A 25,816-nucleotide genomic window follows, 5' to 3' on the forward strand; every position below is an offset into this window, starting at 1 on the left:
TGGTGCGGGGCTGCAGTGTTAACCAGAGCCGTCTGTGGTACGAACCCACCAGCTCCCCAGGGGGAGAAAGATGTGCCAGGTGGGCGCCCTTTTACTTTGTCTTAGACTCAGAGTGTCATTGTGAGTTGCAATCCACTCGGTGGCATTGGGCTTGTTTGTTTGATTTGAAAAACAGAACTGCTGCATCCAAGAGCAAGCATTTTGTTTTTAAACTGCCTCCCACCCCCCACCCCCCCCACCCCCGCCCACACCCCAACCAAGACAGATGCTAATTTACTCATCTTGCAAATCCGATGCACTCTGTCAAGAAGCACAGTGTAAGGTTGTGTAACGATGAACAACAATGAACTGGCTCTCGAAGCGCAGGCACTTGTCCTTACATTATACATGTGAATAGTAATAATACTTGCGGTCACTTCTGCTTTCACCAGGCCAACAAAAAATATCCACAAAGACTTTAAAAAGCTTAGCTACTTCATTCACAGAAGGCAGAAGGTACTTACAAGGGGAATTAAAATTCAACCGTAAGACATTCCTATTAGAGAGGAATGCATACCCTGAAGACAATGTGTAAATGAAATGTTACATTACAGAACAGGCCGCCGCCACCACCACCAAAAAAAAGAAGAAAAACTTTGAATTTCTGACAAAAGATGGAACTTCAAGTTTCAACAGATCTGCAGGTTTACTCTTGGCATGCCCTGTTTGAATAAAATTACAGCCAAGGATCAGTGATCCTATGCAGCTAACTGCGTGGCCAGGCCTCCAGTGAGACTCCAAGTCTGACAGTGAATTCACCCGGTGGGCGTGCTCAGTGAAATCAAAGTAAATGCTAATTCCCAGAATGCTACAAGTGAGGTCTTCATACTCCTTACAAGATTTACCCTCAGACCTTAGGTTTCCTTAAAAACTGGCATCATGAGGTTTAGAGGCGTTCAGCCACTGTCACTGAGATAAGCTATTAAAATGCACACTAGTGTAGGAATGAAAACTCCAACCACTGGCTGTTATTACAAACCCTAAGCCCTCCTGCTTTCTAATTTGAGTGGGCTGGAATGAACAAAACAGAAAGTGAAAACATCTCAATCTCCTGACAGAACTAGCCTGAGGCAGAAGTTTGAACTTCATCTCTGCAGACCTCAAATCTCTCCCTTTCACACACACCTCTTCCTGCGGTAATGTGGTGGCTGAAGTACTGGGATGCTAACCACAAGGTCATTAGTTCAAACCCACCAGCTCCTCTGAACAAGAACAGTGAGGCTACCTATTGCCATCAAGATGGGAGAGTCTCAGAAGCTCTATGGGGCAGTTATACCCTGTGCTGTAAGGGTGCTATGAGTCAGAATCAACGGGGCCGGTTTGCTTCTTGGTTTCTCCTCTGTCCCTGAAAACCCAGCCCAACCCATTTTGCTGGACAGGAGAGTGAAGACTTCAGGCTGCCGGGCCAGAGGGTTGGTCACCCTCCTCAGTGCCGCACGGCAGCCCACCGCAGCCAGCACTGGGTTCCTGTCAAACTCTTCCTGTGATAGTGAAGTCAAAGGTTCAGAGCACCTTCGTGAATCATGAAATAGTATGATTCTTTGGGGTTTCTTAACCCTCCCAACTCTTTAGAAATGTAAAATCCATTCTTAAATTAGGAGCCATAGAAAAATAAAACATTTTAAAAACAGGTGGTGGGTCAGGCCCACGGGTCCTCTCCCAACCCCAAACCACTCCATGCCTCCCCAAGGCCATGGTCCTCACCACATCTGAACTTCCTCTCTCATCAGAACAAACACAACAGCAGCAAGGTTATAATGATCTGAACAACACTATCAACCAACTTGACCCGGCTGATGTTTACAGAATGCACCGCCCAGTGCCAGGAAAACCCAAGTTCTTCTGAAGTGCATGTGGAACATTCGCCAAGATGGGCCATGCTGTGGTCTGTAAGGCAAATCTTAACAAATTTAAACACTGAAGTCACACAAAGAATGTCCTCTGACCATAACAGAATTAAGCCAGAAATCAACCCAGAAGGCTAGCTAGCACATACCCAAATATTTTTAAATTAAACAGCATAAATAACCCAATGGATCAAAGAGAGACTCATGAAGGGAAAAAAAAGGAGGTATTTTTAATTGAACAAAATCAGAAAAACTGAAAACACCTTAAAAAAGTCACAGGGCAAAGCAGAAGCCATGCTTACAAGAGAAATGTATGGCATTAATTGATTATACAGAAATGAAAGGGTCCCATATCAATGGCTCTAAGCTTTCCTATCAAGAAATAAGAACAGGATGGGTCCTTCAACAGCAGTAGAAATGAAATAATACTGGGCAGGAGTCCAAGGAACTGCAAACTGAAAAAGAGTCAAATAAAAATGAAAACTATGTATTAGAAAAGACCAAGAAAATTGATAAAACTTGACAGAGACAGACCATAAAGTAATCTTTTGGCAAAGCTAGGAATAAAATTACTCCACAGACATCAAAAGGCTAAGGGGATATTACAAACAAGTAAATCCACAAGCTCAACAACTTAGATGAATAAAACTTAGAACCAACCCCTTGAGAGATATGACTACCAAACGTAATCAAGAAAAACTGTCACTCAAAAGATGTGCAGCTATTAAAGAAACCGAATTTGTAGATTAAAACCTTCCAATATAAAAAACTTCATGCCCAGATGACTTCGAATGCAAACACTACCAGACAGTTAAGGGAAAGATAATACTAATTCTACTCCAATTCTTCCAGAAAATACGAGGCCAGAAAACTTCCCTCATTTATGAGGCCAAACACCAAAAACCTGGCAACATTACAAGAAAAAGAACACACAGGCACAAATCCTCACCAAATATGAGCAAAGTGAACACAGCAATAGATAAATAGGGTGATGTATGGTAACCACTTGTGCTTTACCCTGGGAAGGAAAAGCTGGTCCAATTAGAAATTTAAACAAAGTAATTCACTGTTGCCAACAGAGGAAATAACAACTCTCACTGCCATTGAGTTGATGCTGACTCACAGCGACCTTATAGGACAGGCTAAAACTGCCCTGTGAGTTTCTGGGACTCTTTTAACTGTTTACAGCAGTAGAAAGTCCTGTCTTTCTCCTGCAGAGTTGGTGGTTTTGAACGGATGACCTTGAAGATCGCAGAGCAATGCATAGCCACTACACCATCAGGGCTCCTTTGAATGTCTACTAAATGCAAAAAAATCCATCTGACAAAATTCAACATCCTTTCATGAAGAAAACAACTTTTAGCAAACTAGAAACAGATAAGAAATAAGTGATAAAGGATATTTACCCAAAAAGTCTACCTAACATCTTAGTTACTGGTGAGAGAATGAATGTTGTCCTCATAAGATTAGGAATAACGATGGCCATCACTGCCACTCCTGCTCAACACCCAACAGGAGTTCTTATTCAATGTAGTACGGTAAGAAAATGAAATAAATGCACCCAAATGAAGAGAAATAAAATCTAGGTAGATAATTTCCAAGAATCAAAAAAACCCAAAAACCTATTAGAATTAATACATAAATTCAACAAAGTTATTCAGCAGAAAACATACACTATGAACTGTACTTCTGTATACTTGAATTGAACAATTGGATTTTGTAAACTTTACCACTTTATAACATTAAATACTTGGATATAAATCTAACAAGATACACGTATGCTGAAATTTTTAATATACAGATGAAAAAAAATCAAAGATCTAGGAAAGCAGAAATATATCATGAACAAGAAGAATCAATGTTTGCCAAAAACTTATCATTATTTCCAAGCTGTTCTACAGATCCAGTGCAGCCCAATGAAAAAGTTCTAAAGGATTTGATGGCAAAATTGACAAACTTCTTCTAAAATTCACAAAAACAGCGAAAGATCTAGAATAGATCCAATAGAATCTGAAAACTGTCAGCACACAAGGTTGTGTCATCTGCCTGGTTCGGGTGGTCAGTAAGCCTCCCGCCAGTCCTGATGCCACATGCTTCTTCACATGAGCCAAGAGCATCTCTGATGATGTGCTCAGCACAGACAAGTATGACGAGAGGGTATAAGCCTGACACACGTTCCTGATTTCAAACCATGCAGTATTATGCCTTTTCTGTTCCCACAACTGCCTCTGGATCCATGTACAAGTTCCAATGATCACAATGAGGTGTTCTGGAATTCTTGTTCTTCTCAAGGTTATCCATACGTTGTTATGATCCACCTAAGGTGAATACTTTTATAGAGTCAATCAAACATAGTATCTTTCTAGTAGTCTCGGCTTTCAGCTTTCCATCTGACATCAGCAATGACACCCCTTGTTCCATGTCCTCTGCTGACACCAGCCTGAATCTCTGGCGGTTCCATCAATACACTGCTGCAACCGTTGTTGGATGCTCTTCAGCAAAACTGTACTCGAATATAATATTATTGATATAACAGTTCTGTAATTTGAGCATTCTGTCAGGTCACTTGTCTTTGGAATGGGTACAAATATGACACTTGGCCAAGTAGTTGACTTCCGAGTTTCCTGACACAGAAGAGTGAGTGGTTCCAGTGCTTCATCAGCTTGTTGAAACATTTCGATTGGTGTTCTGTCAATGTCTGGAGGCTGTTCTTGGCTAATGCTTTTAGTACAGCTCCAGCCTCTTCCTTCAGTACCATTGGTTCTTGCTTATATGCTCCCTCTTGAAATCGGATTTCAAGTTGAATGTCGACCAGTTCTTTTTGGTACAGTGACTCGGTATATTCTGGTACAGTGCCTGCACAGCCACTGATACATCATCCTCGAAGGAGAAAACTACAGGTACAGGAAAAAGAATGGGTGCCGGGAATTTGGGGGTGGGGGTGCAGAAAGTTGACTACAAAGAAACCTTATTAAAAAGTAATAGTTGAGCACCGAGCCCAAGATGATGATGAAGCAGCAAATTACACATCCCCCTGGAAGAGCTTGTGGACAGCAAAAGCAGATCTAGCCTGTCCTGGGGAAAAGGAGAGAGCCCAGGCAAGATATGACAAAATACCCATTTATAAACTATCAAGGGCTCATGTGGGAGGGGGAGCGGGGAGGGAGGGGAAAAATGAGGACCTAATGTCGGGGGTTTAAATGGAGAGAAAATGTTTTGAGAAATGTTTTGAGAAATGATGTACAAATACGCTTTACACAATTGATGTGTGTATGGATTGGGATAACAGTTGTATGAGCCCCTAATAAAATGTTTAAAAAAAAAAAAAAGAAAGAAAAGGAGAGAGCCTGAATGCCAGCCAGTGAACAAAGGCATAGCAACATGAGTCAGAGACAGGATGGAGCTACCGTGCACAGGTTCCATGAACCATCAAAAGGATTTCAGTTTTTCTCCTGATGTGAAGCCACTGGTATGTAAGTAGAGAAGTGACATCACTCAACATACATTTTAAAAGACTACTCCCCAGCTGATCTGTAAAGAACTGATCACACACACACACACACACACACACACACACACACGAACTGATCACAGGGGTAGAAAGAGGACCAAGAAACCAGTTAGGAGGCTACTGTAAACCATGGATTTGCTGTTTACTGAAATGTGGAAGGCTGCACTTGGGTATTTGGGGGTGGTAGGCTCTCACTTGGTTCTAGATTTGTCAAGTTTGAGGAACCCATTCAAAATCCAAGAGAAAATGTATAGTCAGAGCTTTACTGGGCAAGTGTGACTGAGTTAGAGAGAAGAGTTGCAGCCACATACAATGGATTACTGTGTTAATCAAGGCTGACTAGAGGAACAAATCTAGGGAGACTCATATGTGTATGAGAAAGAGCTTTATATGCAAAAGCAGTTAAATATATTGAGAAAACATCCCAGTCCAAATCAAGTCCATAAGTCCAATATTAGCCCATATGTCTGACACCAATCTATAAAGTCCTCTTCAGACTCACGAAATACATGCAATGATGCTGAATGCAGAAGGATCACAGGCCGTTGGGTTGGAAGTCTTGTGGATCCAATGGCGCTGTAAACATCCATCTCAGTGCTGGCCCGAGCCTCTATGTGGCTCCAGAGATCTGTTTGCATCAGGGTAGGTCCATGTGGCTTCTCTTGGCTCCCAGGGTATAGCTCCACATGTCTTGTCAGTAGAGCATCTCTCAGGGAGTGAGCAGAGAGAGAGGTGTCTCCTGCCTCCAAGGAGGAAATACAGGAGTTCCCAGAATTCTCAGAAGGCCATACCCACACACAGCCTTCACTGGTTATGTCTTGATTGACAGACCAGACTCTACCCCTTCACTCATAATCCTCTCAAACTGACACCAGATTATGTAACTGCCACAAATACTTTTATTCTTGTTTAAGAAACTAAACTTGGTGAAGATCAGAAATGTGAACATGAAGAACAGAAAGGGCAGTGAACTGGGATAACTGCCAGCCCAGGTGGTCAAAGACTGTTAGGGTAAGAGTCCTTGAGCTAACAGGATAGAAAGGTAAAAGGCATAGTCACCATTGAATAGGCTGTTTGAAACAAGTTCTGTAGGAACTTGTGATTATAAGGGGATTATAAGGGGAGGCAGAGCATGACGATGTATGGTTGATATGGGGTGGAGGTCAAGCTCATAGAGGGCAAGTCAAAGAAATAAGAGGCCAGGGAAAAGGATATCCATATAAAATACTGAAATAACCAAGACCAAAGATATGAGAAACAAACTCTGGTGGCACAGTGATTTGAACCCACAAGCCACTCTGCTGGAGAAGAGACCTGGAAATTTGTTCCCACAAGGGTTACAACCCAGGAAACTCTATAGGGCAATTTAACTCTACCCTACAGCGTCGCTTTGTTAAAAAAAAAAAAAATCCAAGCCCATTGTCATCCACTTGATTTTGACTCATAGTGACTCTCTATAGGGTTTTTCCAAGATGGTAAATTTTTACACAAGTAGATAGTCTCAGCTTTCTCTTGCAGAATGGCTGATGTATTTGACCCAGCAACCTCATAGAAGCTCAACACCTAACTTACAATGCCACCAGAACTCCTGCAGCATCACTGAGTTGGAACGGATCCTAAGACTCCCAACAATAAAAACACAAGCTATGTAAGAGTAACATCGAACTAGGGCTAAATTCTTCCCAGAAGGGGGTGCAGTTACTCACCAATTTTTCTTTTCACTCAAAAGTGGTGTAATAGGTGTTATGGTCTGATAACATGAGATTAAAGTTGGAGGAGTTTTGGGGCGAAAAAGGTCTGAAAGCAGCAATAACAATCAAGGCCACTGCCTACAACATCTTCAATACAAGTAGAACATGGCCTATACGAGAAACCGGCTCCCACATCTAAGACTTCCCACTGTGAAAGGCAGGACCTCAGAAGAGAGCTACATTTCACTTAGATCAAAAGGATACGAGGATTGTTCGGAGAAGTTAAGGAAATAGGGGACTTTGCTGGAGGCCCAAGGGAAGGAGTAAGAGTTGGGGGTCAGAAGAGTATACACAAAACCTGAAAGGGAAGAAAAGGGCACAGAATGAGAGAAAAGGTACACAGTTAGGGAAGCAGCTTGTAAGAGTCCTAACAACAACCCTGTTGAGTTTTTATCTTGAGTGATCTACATACAGATCAACCTGGGGAGGGTTGATGTCTCTATAAGCATTGATGGGTTTGTTTTCGTTTTTATTTATTTTTGTACCATATAACATAGACCATGCAACAATGCGAGAAGAACCAGGAAAAAGGGTCTCCCAGATTCCAGTGTGAAGAGGCAGCCGAGGAGCAGCACCAAGACTGTGAGGCAGAGCAGCAGGTTTCCTGGACCACACAACAAGGAAAGCTTTGGACAGAGGCTGGCTTGTACAGAGTGGGGTGCCTTTGGGGCACTGATAAGAGTTTAAGGAACTTTGTAACACTTTCCCTAACAGGGCAGAAGTCAAGGACCGGAGAGAGACCTGCCGGCCAGCAAGGATGTGAAGAAGCACTGCGGCAAAAGAACTGTATCCTTAACCTTCTGTAACCTGCTAGCGTCCCTAAGAAGCCCCACCATGATAAGGAGTGTCTGTGAGTTTTGTGTGGCCATTGCACAGACGGTCAGCTCAGCTGAGAAGTGGAGTGCAGGGGTGGAATGGTTCGTGTCTGAACAGGGTAAAGAAGAATGAAGGCAGAGGCATGCCTCACTTCTGCCTCCTGGGAATCATCCTGGGGCAGCTTGTCCTTCTTCATTCTGGAGCCAGAGATCAGATATGGTTTCCACACCATTTCTTCACCGTCCTATCATATAATGGTATATCTTCCCCTTTAAGTCAGTCTTCCCATAAAGTTTTGTCATTTTTGAAAAGATGACAAGAGCAGCTAACACTTAAATGGTGTTTCATATGTGCCAGGTACCATCCTAAGCACTATATACGTATGTAAACTCCTCAGTGTATGCTGTAATGAGAACAGCTTGCTTACAGGTGATTTTGTGGTGTGTGTGTGTGTGTGTGAGTGTGTGCGCGCGCGCACGCCCACGCGCCCATTCATACTAATTCTACAATCTTCACATACACACAATTCAGTAACATGTTCATCATAAGTCTAGTATGACTTCCCTAGAGTTGCATCCAGAGAGGGGTTGGGTCTGTCTGGGTGTCTCTTGCCTTTGCCTCGCCCACAGTCTAGCGCATCCAGGAACCACTACAAAAGACTGGAAGGAGCAAGCTGGTCACAAGTCTAACTGTATTTATTTTGAGATGCTGGTTCTCCCTTCCTCTCTGCATTATCCGTTTAAGATAATGAATGTGCGGGCCGGCTTCCACTGACCACTCTGGGTTGTGAAGTTGAGTCAGAACACCTTACCCAAGAGTTCCATGTGGTGTTCTAGCTCACGGCATAGGTAACAATAAAGGGAACTGCCATCACACTCAGAAAGCTATTTTTATAGCGAAACTTAATTGATGCTCTCTCAACAAAGTGCAGTTGAATCATGGTTGAGTCAAGATACCATATGGCATCCTTAGCTACGCTGACAGCTCATGTGGGGTTTTGTCGTGGTTTTCCTCCCCCATCTCTCTCTCTTTTTTCCTTTCTTCTTGGTGTAGCCAAAGACACTCCTGCTGGCCAGAGGCTTAGTAATGTTCAGGGAAAACCTACGTGTATGTGTGTATACACAGATGGACAGGTTTATTTTGGAGTTCTGTGGTACACTGACCTCCAAATTACCTAATCTGCTCACTTTCTTTAGGAAGGTTAGTCAACATATTTATGCAAGCAATTAGGAATAAAAACCATATTTTTAGCCCTTGAAATCAGAGCCATCTGGGATATTGTTAACTTGTTTATACCCTCTCAATAGCCTTTCTTCAATACTCTCATTTTTAGAGCTAAAGATTTAAGAAAAATTAAATGTCTAACAAAATAGTGGTAATGGTAACAAGTGTCCATGTTGTGTCAAGTCTTAAACTAGACCCCGAGGATAACAGAAATCAATAAAAATTCTGCCCAGATTGTACCATTCTAGTGGGACTGGGAGGTCCTTGGAAAGAGGTAGGTGCAGACTGCTGAGGGAAGACTAGGGAGGGGCACCTAGAAGGTCAGAAAAGGTTTTCAAAATAGATGGCAAAAGAGTCGTGAGAGGGAACCCGTAGCATTAGGGGCTACTACTATTATTCACTGGCTCTCTATCCATGCTCAGACACAGTATTCTTGTTACAGCCACTGGATCCTCATTGTTACATACAGTGCAACATTTACCAGGTACCCAAAATGAAGCAAGCGCTGTGCTAGGATATTAACAAGAGAGCTCTTACCACAAGGGAAGTTGAACATTGTTTCATTATAAAATGAAAAGTACAGTGGGGGAGTTCAAATTTCAAACATCTCTCCATTCCACACACTACAATAATTGGGTTAACTAACAGAACGTTTTTGTGGGGGGGAAAAGACACAGCACAACCAGAAAACAAATACTACCTCCACTCACCAGAAAGAGAAACTCGGATAAAATCCTGTCTGAAGAGTCCAACATGTTCATAACGGAGCGACTCATGGCAACCTTATATGATTTCCAAGACTGTTCATCTTGATGGGAGCAAGATCATCTTTCTCCTGTGGAGTGGCTGGGAGGTTTGAACTGTTAACCTTGCAGCTAGCAGCCAAACACCTAGCCTCCAGCACCATCAGGACTCTTTAGAGTGGAGAGACGCAGCCCCGACACGGTGTTGGCGGTTGAAAGCTCCCTGTACTTTGCAGAGATCAGAGCCACTATGGGCAAGCCAGCACTGAGAATGAAAGAGCAGCAGTCAGTGCCGTGCTGGGGAGAGGCTGTGTATGAAAGGGCACACCTCCAACATCAGGAGAAAACCAGAAAGCATCACAGACAGGACCTGGTGCAAGATGTGGGCAGCTCCGTGACCAAATACGCCGTATTCCCAAGGTCACGATGAAGAAGTCATCTTAGACCAGGTTCACAGGGCACACACAGGTGGAGTGGGGGAGTTGGGCTCCTAGGTATAAATCTGTGAGCTCTCAGGTCTGACCATAGACAGTTACGCCCAATCCTCACTTGTCAACATAGTTAGGGTTCAAAAAACAGCTGAGTTGTTATGTAAAAGTCGGCATTATGCAAAAATCAAAGGTAAGCACATCAGATGACAAAATAAAGAATGATTATTTTGTTACACCACTGCTAAATGACATCATTATAAAACTGCCAGCCACTGAGCATCATGGCCAAGTCAAAGTGACAATTCACCTTAATAGCGCCTTGCACTTTGCATCTGTTACTGTCAAACATGCATGGCATCAATGTACAAAATGGTCAGAGAGATTTGAGGAGCCCTGGTGGCGTAGTGGTTATGCATTGAGCTGCTAGCCATAAAGTCAGCAGTTCAAAACCACCTGCCACTCTGGAAAAGAGATGAAGTTCTCTACTCCTGTAAAGAGTTAGTCTCAAAAAAGCACAGGGGCAATTCAACCATGTCCTATAGGGTCACTATGAGTCAGCACAGACTCCAAGGCAATGATTTTGGCTAGTTTGGTCGTAAAACAAATATTGGGTAACAAGAGAGAAAACGTGCGCAGTAAGTGTACAGGTGAACAAAGGCTTCTCCTGGGGCTTCAGAAGAGCCACCTTTCCTAACCAGATTGAGCCACACGCAGCGCACTATCGTCCCCGGAACGAGTCAACCAAGAGCTCAGCTCCCAAATCGTGTCCAGAAGTGCCATCCACCAGAGCCATGCACCATCCTACAGCTATGCAGCTCAAGGTCCAGAATAGATGGCAGACAAGGGAGTCATTTATTTTTTGTCTTCTGGTGTCTCAGGAAGTCTGGACTATGGAAGTGGGCAGTCCAAAACACAGCCAGCCCGTTCCTTCTGACCCACAAAAGGACCAGATGTGTCAACTTAACTTCTTGCACAGGATGAGTGTGGGAGATCAACTCCCTTTCCCAGGGTGTCGTGAGCAAAAGGGCATCTCATAGCAGCTGGTGAGCTACCAGCATATCCCTTCTTTCCTGCCCTAAGCACATGTCAACATTCCCAGGAACTGCTTAGCTGAGAGTGTGCAATGTACAGCACGGGGCCAAGCCCACTTCTAGATCTGGTTCCCTGCAGAAAGGAAGAGTCCCTCCCCAACAGCACAAGGAGGATGGATGCAGAACCTCAGCCCTGCGTCAGCTGCAGGCAGTTACCTGCTGACCATGGAGCCACCAGCACCCACGGTTGAAGTTGCCCATGCTCTGCCTCCTCTGTGGGAGTAAAACCTTGTTCCATGCACTGCCTGTGAGAGTCGTGCTTCTGTTGGTGACTCTGGACCTTGGAACTTAACAGGTTAGCACAGAGAGCTGCGTCGATAGCTTGCCGAGATGAAAATGCAAAAGGAGAGAGAGTCCAGGAGGGGAAATACAGCAAACTTCCCAGTCAAGGTGCAAACTAGGGGTTGGCCCTCATGTGTGCTTGCGGAACTCTATGCTCTGCCTAACTGGCGAGGAAGCTTCCCGTCAAAAGCCACATGCATGAGCTCACCAGGGAGTCCTTCAGCCCCAGCCCCAGCAGGCCTTCAGAGAACAATAGCCCTAGCTGGTCACCTGGCTAAAAGCTCCAGAAAGCCACACCCACCCGAGCAGCTCCCAAAGTCCTGCCCTTCCTGAACTTGACAAAATTATCAATGTTCCTGTGAGATCACTTGTTCTAACACAAGGCAATTATGTTTTACATTTTGAGAAAAGACAACAATCTTAGCACTTGTTGATTTTGTCAGTGAAAGACACAGGTACTTGTTCAGATCACATCCTTCCTGAACACACAGGGCTTCAAAAATGTTTGTGGAAAATGTAATTGAAAGAGAATGGAATCTTCCCTCAAAGGTTGTGCATCTTTCTCGTGTATCTCTGGTCTGTATTGGTCAATATATTAAAAAAATAAATATACAAACAAAAATACTAGGAGAAAAACTAATGAGTTCCAATTTCCTGTTATACCTTAAAATATTAAAAAATCATTTTTTTAAAGTCAGTTCCCAATATAATTCAATACAAAGTCACCTGAATTCCTCATTGAAGTCCCCGCACTAAGTTAGTTTCAGATAGCCATTTTTTAATTGGAAAATTGTCTATCATTTCATATTGTTAAAATACCTTTGTTTTATTTTCTAATTAAAACTTTTAAGTTAAAATCTTCAATTTTGGCAAGAAATAACTCTGTTTTCTTTTAGGTTTGATGAAAAAAATGTTTCCACTGACTGAGTTGTGTCTGCTTCTGAATTGTACCCTCCAGAGTCAGTTTCAAATGCTTACTAGAAGAACTCTGAACAGAAAGCTGAAATGAAATGGAAGGTTTTGAGTAGTTTTTTTAACTGAAGGGAGAAGTCCACACTGCACCAAAGGCATTGGCAAAAGACAAAGTTGCAAGAACTGACAGAAGACAAATTGAGATGTTCCAACAGACAGCTGCCACCTGGAAGCACTTGCTCATCTAGGCCAAGAAATTTGGAAGATAGCTACCTCGCCAAAGGAAGAGATACATATTTGTGCCCTTTCCAAGGAAAGGTGATCCAACAGAATACAGAACTTATCGAACAATGTCATACATGTGACATGCAAGTGAAATTTTGCTGGAGATAATTTAAAATAATCAGTTGCAGCTGTACATCCACAAGACATTGCCAAAAATCCAGGTCAAATTCAGAAGAGGGTGTGGAACAAAAGATAGATCTTTGCTGAAAGTTGAAAACACCATAAAGATGTCTAATTGTGTCTTAATGAGACGGTTAAACATTCAACTGTATGGATCGTAACAAATCACGCATAATATTGCAAAGAATAAAAATCCCAGAGCACTTCATTATGTACATGAGGAACTTGTACATCAATCAAGAGGCAGTCAGTCGGTCAAGCAGAATGAGGGCGATGTGGGTAAATTTCAGAAAAGGCCTCTATCTGGGTTAAATCAGGCTGTTTGCCATTTTATTCTATCTGTATGCTGAGCAGGTAATCCGAGCACTGGACGTCACGAGGAGGATAAAGCACTGGCCAGGGGAAGAGCCCTCACAGCCTGGGATGTGCAGATGACACGGCCTTGCCTGCTGGACACGAGAAGGGCTTCTAGAGCATAAAACCCTCTAAAGCCCTGAAGATGACCCAAGACCGCAGCCTTCAGTGTGAATTGCACCTGGACGTGAAACCAAAATCCTCTTCGGTGGACAGATAAGCAATGTCCTGGTAAACAGCCTGACGCTGTCAAGGGTCCCCTTTTCCTTGGAGCCGCCATCAATGCCCATGGAAACGGAAGTCAAGAAATGACGTACTTTCCTGGGCAAACCTGCTATAAAAGACCTAGTTTTTAAGTGTTAAAAAGCCAAGATGTCACTCTGCCGACACTACAGCGCATCATCTGACCTCAATCCTGGCACTGTCAATCACCGCATGTGCATGCAATGGCTTAGCCGTAAGTGAGGAAGACCAAAGAACCGAGGCCTTCACACTGTGTGTACAGGTGAAGAACGCTGAACAGACTTGGGGCTGCGAGAATGAACAAATCTGTCTTAGTGGAAATGAGAATGATGAGCCTTCATCTTGGGTACTCTGGACATGTTATCAGGAGGGACTAATCCCCAGAGAAGACGATCGTGCCAGGGAAGGCAGAGGGGTCAACAAAAAAGAGGAACACCCTTCACAAGACAGATGGAAGGGTTCAATCAACCACTGTGAGGAGGGCGTGGGACTAAGCAGAGTTTCAGTCTACTGCATTCACAGGATCACTATGAATCAGAATGGGCTCAATGGCACCTAACAGTTCTGAAACACGCCAAACCTGCAACAATTACCACAGAATTACGAAGAAGAATCACTATACATTTCAGTCCTTTTCACTCCCGACTGACCAGAGCCTGCAATCGTCACAATGCCACTGGCTGCCTGCCACCAACAAAGTGCTCTCCCAGCCTCTACAGACAGCAAGCTGCAGTCCCACATCAACCCCACAAAGGCAGAGTTATTACATTAGCTGCTATACCCGAGAAAAATAAGGCTCTGAGAAATTAAGAAATTCGCCAAAGTTCACTAAACTAGTGAGTTGCAATATTTGAATTTGAAAGTAGACCTAAGCCTCTCAAACTCCCTATCCTCTGAAACCCACTACCCAAGCCCAAAAGGTAACAATACTTCATACTGGTAGATAGGAGGGGGTGGGGAGTATGGTGGAGGAAGAAGTCCCCAAAATATAAAGTGTCGCCACAAGGATCCCTGCATTATTCCAAGGTCACAAAAGTACGAAGAGCGGAGGTAAATGCTCCCCCCAAGTCAGGAGAGCGCTGGTCCCAAAGTACTAAGATATCATCTCACGGCACCGTCATTGCAGTACAAGAGCTCAAAGGCTCCACTCAGCTACAATCTTCAGTGGAAGATGAACTGAAACGCCACAGCTGCTACTTGCGTCCCTCCTTCTTCCCAGAGCATCAGTTGTTTCCTGTCTTTGGCTGACTGAGAGCGAGGAGGACTGGAAGCACTAACTGGTGACGATCAAGGACTGCAGCCTCCGTGTGGATCACAACTCAACAACGTAAAGAAGACTGAACTCCTCACCAGTGGACCAACAGGCAGCATGATCAACTGGGAAAATACTGAAGTTGTCAAGGATTTCATGTTCCTTGGTTCTACAATCAACACTAACGAAAGCAGCAATAAAGAGATAAATAAAGAAACTGACCCATTGCACTGGGTCATTGCATCTGCTGCACAAGACCTCTTTATAAAGTACTGCAGAGAAAGGATACCGCTTCTGGTATTTTCTTGCCCCTGACTCAAACCATGGTATTTTCAATCTCCTCATATTCATATGACAGTTGTACCCTGAATAAGGAAGACCAACGAAGAGTTAGTGTATCTGAATTATAGTCCTGGGGAAGAATATTCAAAGTACTATCGACAGCCAAAAGAACAAACATCTGTCTTGGAAGAAGTACAGCCAGAAAGCTCCTCAGAGACAAGGACGGCAAGACTTTGTCTCGTGTACACTGGACATGTCAAGAGATCAGTCCTGGAAAGTTACACTGTGTTTGGTAGAGGGCCGTGAAAAAAGAGACAACTCTGGGCAAGAAAGAGTAACACAGTGGCTGCAACCAAGGGCTTAACCATCAGAACAACTGAGAGGACGGTGCGGGTCCAGGCGATGGTGTTGTACTTAGGACCACTATGAGTGGGAACTGCCTCGACGGCACCTAACAACAGCACGTTTGTCTCAGGCAATTCATTCACTCAGTCAATTACCTCAGCCAGGTTCTGGAAGGGCAGGAGAGCATGGCAAGCCCGGTGGGAATAGGGCGAAGCAGTCAATAACCACACAGTTATGATGGTCAAGAATGCCTGTTTTTGTTTTTGTTTGTTCTTTTCTTACAGAGAATTCTACAATTACAAAAGATTATTTTACCAGTGATAATGCAACTAATAAGCAGAAAAGGCCAGTGGTACCGATTCAAAGTACTTCAACCAGAAAGGCCAAGATTTAGAGTGCGTGTGTACATGTAAAATAATTTGCATGCAATAGAATAAGGTATCTTTTCTGCAGAGAAATGCAGATCTTAACTGTTAACGCTCCCATGCATTGTGGCAAATGCGTTCAACCAGCCGGCCAAAACCGCTATCAAGAAAGCTCCTCATGCTGTTTCTAGTCAGCCCCAGCCTCCTTTGCCAACCACCACTCAGCTGGGTGATCACCACTCATTAGCTCTGCCTACTGGTAAAACCATAGTGTGTGTGCTGTTTAAAAGATTTTACTGTGTTCTAAGTGAAAATTTGCACCACAAATTTGATTCCCATTCAACAATTCATACACAAATCATTTGGTTACAATCGACACAATGTGTCAGCACTCTCCGGTGACGCTGGTTACAATCGACACAATGTGTCAGCACTCTCAACATTTCCCCCCTCCCTGCCCCACCTGGATCCACCCCGTTTCCCTGCCCCCCAACCTTGGCTTCTCATCTTTGCTTGTATAAATGTTGACCATTTGGTCTCGTGTAGTGGACTGCTCTGCAGAGCACACTACTTTCTACATTTTTAACCCACTCTGACAGACATTTTTCAGTGTCCCTTGTCTAAATGGTAGATGATGGTAGCCGGGTACCAATTAGTTCTTACAGTCTCAGGCTGTGGCTCATGTGGGCCACTAGTTCGATGGACTTTCTTCCTTGACGCTTTGGCTTCCTTTACTCTCCTCTCCTCTGAATGGGAAGAGACCAATAGTTGTATCAATTTGTACTGTCTTGCTTCTTTCATCCTGTATGTTTTTGAAATTCATCCTAACAGTGAATTAAACTGTAGTTCTTCATTTAATGCAGAGTATTTTATCCATTTTTCCAATGAGACAAATGAGTTGTTTCCAGTATTTGGCTACTCTGAATAAAACTTGTACATGTCTTTGTGGCTATCTAGCTTTGTTTTTCTTAGGAAAATGCTTGGGTGATAGGTAGGCACATAAAGTTAACTTTATAAAACGTCATCAGAATCTCTCCCAAAGCAGTTGTACACCGTCTATATCCCCACCAGTACTGTACCGAGTTTATTTCTGTACCCTTTCTCAAAGGCTGGCGATGTTATGTCATTTTAATTTTAACCATTCTACTGGATATACAATGGCTTCTCACTGTCGTTTTAATCTGCACTTCCCCATTGCTATTTGTAAAACAAAGAACTCTTTTGTTGTATAAGTATTCTATATATTCTAAAACAAACCCTTTGTTGGAGGCATGTTTTAGAAAGACCTTTTCTCAGCCTGCAGAGAAGGTGGCTGGGAGCAGGAGGCAGCTCGGATGTGCAGGCTATTAGGTAGAGAGGTCACTTTCCCAATAGGGTCTTTTGATGAGCAGACAACTCTAGCTTTGATAAAGCCTGTGAAATAGCACAGATCCTCACAATAATTTTGCACAGTAGTTACCATCATCCTCATTTTCAGTAAGAGAAACAGTTTTAAATCCAGAGACACTAAGCCAGGATTTACATCCAGTCCAGAGTTCCAAAGTCATTGTTCCCTCTACCCGTGACATCTGTTATTTTAGCTATCACAGCCAGGCTCCTGTTGTAGCACCAAACATCTGGGAAGAGTCATATTACTCATTTCCAAGGATCTCATCAGAGTAGTGGAGTAGTATCTTTTGTTCCACTAATTTGCTCACTGCTTTCCTCAATCTGTTTTTGCTTTGTCTGGTGTGTTCTATTTGCTTCTCTGAGGCCTCAGTTTACTTCATTTTGTGTCCCATTCACCACCTGGCCCTACTTCCCTCTGGATCCATGCAAACTGCATGCCTGCTCACTCTAGGTAATAGAACTAAGCCCTCTAGGAGTTCCCCAAGAAGGAGACCCCCACAAGGGAAAACACTAACCCCAGAGTACTGGGACTGAAGAAGCCCTCTCAGAAAAGCTAGACTCGGGTCCAAGTCTCCAAGAACTCTTAGGGGTAGCACGTAATTTGTCCAAAGACACATAGAAGCAGTGGCAGAACCAGGGCCAGAAGCCTGGCCTTATTAAAACACTCCTCCAAAGTTCTTTGCACCACCACACAACTCTCTCTCAAGACCCAAGTATCAGTTCACCAGCCCTGGTCTCCAAACCATGGAGACCTTGCATGAAGCAAGGACATGCCCTATGGGGAACCAAAAACAAACCAAATTCAATGTTACCGAGTTAATTCCAACTCACAGAAACCCTAAAAGACTGAGTAGAACTGCATCTATGTGTTGTGAGACTGTAAATATATATGGAAGTAGAAAGCCTCATCTTTTTCCCATGGAGTGGCTGGTGGTTTTGATCTGCTTACCTTGTGGTCAGCAGCCCAACGTGTAATCCACTTAGAACTCCTCACACCCCAGGGGAACTCAAGCCAAATTTGGGCCACATCCTCATGACCTCACACCCAGTAATGCAAATGGCACCCACATCCTGTCCATGATGGTGATCTTGTCCATCCCACAATTATCTTTATGAATCAAGCACTTTCTTTCTAAGTTTCTGAAACTTATGCTAGGTCTTAAAAGGTCTTGCTGCCTCTAGCTTCACCCTAATTTACACAACACAAGTTAACGAGATCTAATGCCAACTTACATCAATCTCCTGATAAACACTTCACAAAGGTGTAAGTCAAAAAAGGGCACCCTGCCAACTATAAAAAGAAACTGACATTTACATGTCTACTCTGTACCAGACACCTTACATACAGCATTTAATCCTCTCAGGTGTTCTCTAAAATTGGAATACTTCTCGAGCTATAGTTTGCCTCCCTCACCTGCTCCACAAGTAGTCAAAAGAATCTGTGGTAGTTACATAATCTGGTGTCAATTTAAGACTATTAAGAGTGAAGGGGGGGAGTTTAGTGTCAATTAGGTCGCAGCTAGATAACCTCTCATTTGGAGGCGATAAGGTGATAAATAACTCACCGGAGGTCAGACACACATTGTTTTTTCTTCCTGCTGACAAGACACATGGAGCTACACTAGAGCCCTTGAGCTGGAGGAGCCACGTGAAGACCCATGCCAGCGCTGAGATGCTTCCACTGCCACTAGATCCATAAGACTTTCCACCCACTGGCCTGTGATCTTCCTACATTTGGCATCAGTGCATGTGTTGTGTGAATCTAAAGAGGAATTTACAGACTGGTATCAGACATATGGGCTAATAATGGGCTAATGGACTTGAGTGGGCTGGGATGTGTTCTTAATATACAATTACTCTTTGATACAAAGCTTTCTTATACACGTGTCTCTGGATTTGTTTCTCTAGTCAACCTGGACTAACACAGTATCCAGAGTCCTTCCTGGCCCATCAATTTACCCAACTGTCTATCTACTTGTTCCCTCTGTGCTTCCTACACAAATCTCAATAAAGAACAAGTTCGAGCTGGATTGTTGATGTTAAGTGCCATCAAGTCAGTTCCCACCCATAGTGACCCTAGGTACAACAGAACAAAACACTGCCCAGTCCTGCTCCATCCTCACAACTGTTATGTTTGTGCCCATTGTTGGCAGTCACTGTGTCAATCCATCTTGTCAAAGGTCTTCCTCTTCTTCGATGTCCCACTACTTTACCAAGCATAATGTCCTTCTCTAGGGTCTGGTCCCTCCTGACAACATATCCAAAGTATAGGAGACGAAGTCTCATCATTCTTGCCTCTAAGGAGCATTCTAGCTGTACTTCTTTCAAAATAGATGTTTGTTCTTTTGGCAGTCCATGGTATTTTCAATATTCTTCACCAACACCGTAATTCAAATGCATGAATTCTTCTCCTGACTCCCTTAGTCAGTGTTCAACTTTCACATGCATAAGCTATTGAAAATACCATGGTTTGGGTCATGAGCACCAGAGTCCTCAAAGTAACATCTCTGCTCTTCAACACTTTAAATGGGTCTTGTACCGTAAATGTACCCAATGCAATGCATCCTTTGATCGCAACTGCTGCTTCCATGCGTACTGATTGTGGAGCCACGCAAGATAAAAATCCTTGACAACTTCAAGCTTTCTCCATTTATCATGATGCTACCTACTAGTTCACTTGTGAGGATTCCAGTCTCCTTTACATTGAGTTTTAATCCATACTGAAGGTTGCAATCCTTGTTCTTCAACTGCAAGTACTTCAGTTCCTCGTTTTCAGCAAGCAAGATTGTGTCATCTGCAATCGTGGTTGTCAAGAAGTCTTCTTCAAATCCTGATGCCTCATTCTTCTTCATATAATCCAAATTATCTGATTATTTGTTCTCATATAGTTTGAGTAAGTATGGTTAGAGGATGCAGCCCTGACACAAACCTTTTCTGATTTAAAAAAAAAAAAATCTTTTTTCTAAATCATTTTATTGGGGGCTTTTACAGCTCTTCCATTTCTAATTTTAAACTATGCAATATGCCCTTGTTTTGATCACATGGCTGCCTCTTGATCCATGTACAGGTTCCACAGGAGCAGAATGCAATGTTCTGGGATTCCCAGTCTTCTCAAAGTTAGTTATGGTCCACACAGTCAAATGATTTTGTATACTGAATTAAACATAAGTAAACATCTTTTTGGTATTCTCTGCTTTCAGCTAAGATCAATCTGACATCAGCAATGATATCCCTTCTACATCCTCTTCTAAACCAGTTTGAACCTCTTCTAAACCAGTTTGAACCTCCTTGTCAATGTATTGCTACAATTGCTGTTGGATGATGTGAAAAATGTTACTTGCAAGTGGTTATCAATGACATTGTTCTATAATTAGAGCCTTCTGTTGGGTCAAATTTCTTTGGAATGGGTACAAATATGGATCTCTTCTAGATATGGATCTCTTCTAGATAGTTGGCCAAGTAGCTGCCTTCCAAATTTCCTAGCATGAGTAAGTGCTTCCAGTGCTTCATCAGCTTATGGAAATAATTCAATAGGTATCCCAACAATTCCTGGAGCCTTGTTTTTGGCTAATGCTTTCAGTGCTACTTGAATTTCTTCCTTAAATATCATTGCTTCTTGCTCATAAGCTATCTCCTGAAATGGTTAACTAGTTTGTTTTGTTTTGTTTTGTATAGTGACTCTGTATTCGTTCCATCTCCTTTTGATGTTTCCTGCAGCATTCAGTAATTTGCCCACAGACTCTTTCAATATTACATCTCAAGGGTTGTATTTTTACTTGAGTCCTTTCGGTTTCAAACTGAGTTAGCAATGGCCAGCACAACCAGAACGGGCCTGGATTTATAAGATGTAGGTATATCACACAATAACTTGAACAAGAAAAGTTACTGGTCAAAATCCAGGAATGGAACATTCAGAAGAGGTACAGTCAGTGAGCCCTTTCAAGAGCCAGATTGGGGAGACTGAATTATTGGCAGAACTGTGGCTAGAAGCGCACAGTTCTGGGCAGTACAGGCAGTGAGTCACCATCTTTGAACCAGGCACCACTGTTTCCAACTATGTCATTCAAGAGACTTGGTTAATTTAATACACAGGTTACCTCAACCAGGAAGAGATAAGTTTCTAGCAGGGCATCAGACAGTAATTTTTCCAGTAATCTTCAGTTCACCCACATTTTACAAATTCAGGTCCATTCTGTTGCCACTTCATTGACCGTGAATGAAGCAGAAAGAAATGGTTCAAAGCACTAATTTTCACAACTTTCCTCTCCCTCTCTCTCTGCCATCAACTTGTTGCCAACTCATGGTGACCCTATAGGACAGGGTAGAAATGCCCCTGTGAGTTTCCTAGACTGTAACTCTTTACCAAAATAGAAAGTCCAGTCTCTTCCTCAAAGCGACTGGTGGCTTCAAACTGTCGACCTTTTGGATCACAGCCAAGGCAGAATCACTTCACCACCAGTGCTCCTAGCACGCTCAAAAAATGAACATTCATCTTTGTGCCCTCACCCACTGGCCAAGAGCTTGGTTCATAATAAACAAAACCCTTTCACTGCCATCAAGTTGATTCTGAATCCCAGCAACCCTACACGAAAGGGTAGATCTGCCCCTGTGGGTTACATACCACAGGGATACATACCCTAATTGTCTTACCACAAATCTGTACTGGGGAAAGCAAAAGGCTTCATTTTCAACCCCATTACCTGGTGCACAGTGAACCAACCATAAGTGTTCAATAATATTGCGTCAGCACACGCATTTAGTTGTTGTGACTACTGTGTGCCATCAAGTAGATTCTGAAATACTGCCCAGTCCTGGCCAATCCTCACAATTGTTCTTCTATTTGAGCCCATCGATACAGCCACTGTGCTAACCCATTGTCAAAAGTCTTCTGCTCTTTAGCTACCTTGCTATTTTACCAAGCTTGATGTCTTTCTGCAGGGACTGGTCTCTCCTGACAACATATCCAGAGTATGTGAGATGAAGTATCCCCATCCTTGCCTCTAAAGAGCAATACCTCTAAATACCTGTAAACAGGTATTTGTTCTTTTGACAGTCCAAGGTACTCTCAATAGCCTTCACCAGCACCATAATTCAAACGCATCAATTCTTCTACAGCCTTCTTATTCAACTTTCACACGCATGTGAGGCCATTGAAAATGCCAAGGTTTGTGTCGGGAGCACCTTAGTCCTCAAAGTGGCATCATTGGTCTTCAACACTTTAAATAGATCTTGTAAATGTACCCAATGCAATGCATCCTTCGATCTCGCTCGACTGCAGCTTCCAAGAGCATTGGTTGTGGATCACGCAAGATAAAATCCTTGACAGCTCCAATCTTTTCTCCACTGACCATGAAGTTACCTGCTAGTTCACTTGTGAGGATTCCAGTCTTCTTTACATTGAGTTTTAATCCATACTGAAGGTTGTAACTCTTGATCCTCATCAGCCAGGGTTTCAATTCCTCCTCATTTTCAGAAAGCAAGGTTGGGTCATCTGATATCAAGAATTGTCGAGAAGCCTTCTTCAAATCCTGATGCTGCATTTTTCTTCATATAATCCAGATTCTCTGATTATCTGTTCACATATAGACTGAGTAAATATGGCAAGAGGATGCAACTCTGGCACACTCATTTTCTGATTTTAAACTATGCAATATGCCCTTGTGTTGATCGCAACTGCCGCTTGATCCATGTACAGGCTCCACAGGAGCACAATGTAGTATTCTGGGATTCCCATTCTTCTCAAGGTTATCCATAGCGGGTCATGTCCACACAGTCGAATGCCTCTGCATAAGCAACAAATCACAAGTCAACATCCTTCTGGCGTTCTCTGCTTTCAGCCAAGACTCATCTGACATCAGCAATGATCTTCCTTCTTCCTTGTCCTCTTCTGCATCTGGCCTGGACCACTGGTAGCTCCTTGTCAATGTACTGCTGCAACCGTTGTTGGATGATCTTAGTACTAAGGATTTAATACACACAACCTCATTTAATCCTTTCAACAATCCCATGAGGGAGGTAATACCCAGCATCATTCTTTATAAACACCCCACCAAAAAACGGCACTATTCAACTGGTCCGGAAACTGAGAGTCGGAGAACTGAACTAATAAAACCAGCAGTGACTGAGGGCCTGACACACTTTATGGATTTATATGCTTTACTTCATTTGTTCCTCGGAACAATCTGAAAAGGATATTTTGTATCAACGGCCATTTGGAGGCAAGTCAGTGAAATCCGGGTACTGTACATGCATCTCGGACCCCCCTGGGCACCTTCTCTTTCTCACTCTCCAGCAGGCCTCTCGGTGGCCGCAGCAGGACTGAGTTGACCTTTCCATGGCTCTCCTGGCCAGTGTTTTTGTAAGCCCCCCAGTGTTCTGCCTCCTTGGGCTGGCTACAGCTGGGTTCTGGGGTCAGGTGAGATGGCGCCCACAGCCCACCTCTAAAAGGGGCTCGCCCTAGCAGGGCCACAGAGAGTGCTGGGCTCACACGGGCACCTCCTCCACCACCACCACCACCCCCACCTCCGCCAAAACCTGCTGACAGGTCCGCCCACCTGGCACCCGCTCCGAGGGTGGACCAGCGTTCCCACCCAGACAGCGTGAGCACAGCGCTGGCGGTCAAGACGCTGAGAACCGCGCGGGCTGGAGACCCCATCCTCGGGGTCGCGGCGTCCCCAGCGCGGGCGAGCAGAGGAGCCGTGGCCCGAGGTCGGGGTCTGGGGACCCGGGGGGTCGCCGCCCGCCCGACCCCGCGGCCATTACCGATTGCGTTGCTCCTTGAAGAGCGCGGTCAGCGCGCGGAGCGCCTCCAGGTCCTGGATGGGCGCGGGTAGCATGACGCCCGACAGCCGGGCCGGAGGCAGCCTGGGCGCCGCCATCTTGCCGCTCGCAGCTCGCCGAGGCCGCGGAGGGGGGACGGGCCGCGCGGGGAGCGGGCGGAGCCGGGCCGGCGGGAGAGGCGGGGCGCGCGCAGGAGGTCGCCTGCCTCCGGCGGAGCCGAGCAGGGAGCGGCGCAGAGCGGGCGCAGGCCGGAAGTCCCGCCTGAAGGAAGGGGGCGGATACCGGAAGTTCACCTCGCTCCGCGGGGATGAGGATAGGGATGGGAGGGGGGGAGCGGGCAACGAGCGGAAGTCGGGTCTGAGGGGAGGGGGCGCCGGCCGGAAGTTCAGTCTGAAGGGATTGGGAGGGTGGAGGAGAGAGCGGAAAGCTGAGGGGAGGGGGCTGAGGCGGAAGTTTCCTCCGCGGAGCAACGGAGGCCCCGCCTGAGGAGCGTAGATGGCTTCCGGAGGACCCGCTGGCCCGGAGGGGCGTGTTGCAACCCGGCGTTTGTGTGGAGGGGCTGAGGTTCCCGCTGAGGAGCTGGCATGGGGAGGGGGACCACAACAGGGTCTGTGCGTGGCGGGGGCCGAGTTTACGCCGAGGAGCAGAGGTGCTGAGCAGAGACCCCCCTGAACTGAAGGCCCAGACCCCGAAGTTAAAGCGTGGGGATAAGGACCCCGGCCCAACCCACACCTGGGGCCCTTTTGGTCCAGTAGTGGATTCTTGATTGGGCTGCTAACTGCAAGGGAAGCAGTTCGACACCAGCAACCGATCCGCCAGACAAAGATGAGGCCTTCTACGCCCGAAAAGAGTTAGCAGCCTCAGAACCCCAGGGGCACCGTTCTCCGCTGCCCTATGGGAGGAGGCCTAGGAGACAGAAACGATTCAGGGCAGTGAGTGAGGATTTTGAGCTCTTCATCTTGGGGTGACAACACACTGCACCTGCCCATCAAGGGCGCAAAATGTGGTTCGCAGTCAAGGGGTGAAATGGTAAGGAATAGTATCCTTTGGACATATTATCTAAAGAGACCACTCCCTGGAGAAGGGCATCGTGCTTGGTAAAGTAGAAGTTCAGCATAAAAAGGTGACAAGCATCAGAGATGGACTAGTACGATGACTGCAACAATGGGCTCAAACAACAACGATTGTGAGGATGGTGCTGGTCTGGGCACTTGTCATTCTGCTATATAGGGAGTCTATGAGTCTGAAGGGAGTCTGGTTTTTGTCCTAAGGATAGGCACAAGGCTTCTCTGGCTGGGATGGATAACTTTTTTCTTTTTTTCATTCTACCTTTATCATTTCATGTCTACTGTCTTTCAATAAGCAATATTGCCACGTCTGTCAGGGGCTGGAAATAGCGTGATTCACGAGATGTCCAACTTGAGCGTTCTCGCGGAGTATTGAGAAAGGTGCAGGGAAGGAAAGCTAACGGGTTGAAATTGATGTGATAGAAGACCCCGTGGTTGGTAAAGTAGAAGGGCAGTGAAAAGGATGAAGACCCTCAACAAAATGGATTGACACAGTGACTACAACAATGGGCACCAACATAACAGTGGTGAAGATGGCACCGGACTAGGCTATGTTGTGTTCTAATCTCACATCAGCAAGTTATTTATTGGTGTCATTCAGGCTCACCATTTGATTGATTGTATACATTCATCTTAAAAATGCTTTTGGAATGTCTACTATGTGCCAGGCATTAGATCACCTAGCAG

At 44.6% G+C, this 25,816-nt stretch overlaps 1 protein-coding gene across 3 annotated transcripts in view; it reads right to left on the bottom strand.

The window, feature by feature from the left end:
- Nucleotides 1–24,165, bottom strand: part of ATXN10 (ataxin 10) — a 155,860-nt gene extending 131,695 nt beyond the window's left edge. For all 3 annotated transcript variants that reach the window (XM_045289576.1, XM_045289572.1, XM_045289570.1), the window contains exon 1: nt 24,045–24,165. In XM_045289576.1, the coding sequence (XP_045145511.1) occupies nt 24,045–24,160 (116 nt within the window). In that variant the 5' untranslated portion in view covers nt 24,161–24,165. The remainder of the gene's footprint in view (nt 1–24,044) is intronic.
- Between the last annotated feature and the right edge of the window lie 1,651 nt (nt 24,166–25,816).

Source organism: Echinops telfairi, unplaced genomic scaffold, assembly GCF_000313985.2.
Source record: "Echinops telfairi isolate 266 unplaced genomic scaffold, ASM31398v2 ScPeMD7_2;HRSCAF=8, whole genome shotgun sequence".
Taxonomy (NCBI): Eukaryota; Metazoa; Chordata; class Mammalia; order Afrosoricida; family Tenrecidae; genus Echinops; species Echinops telfairi.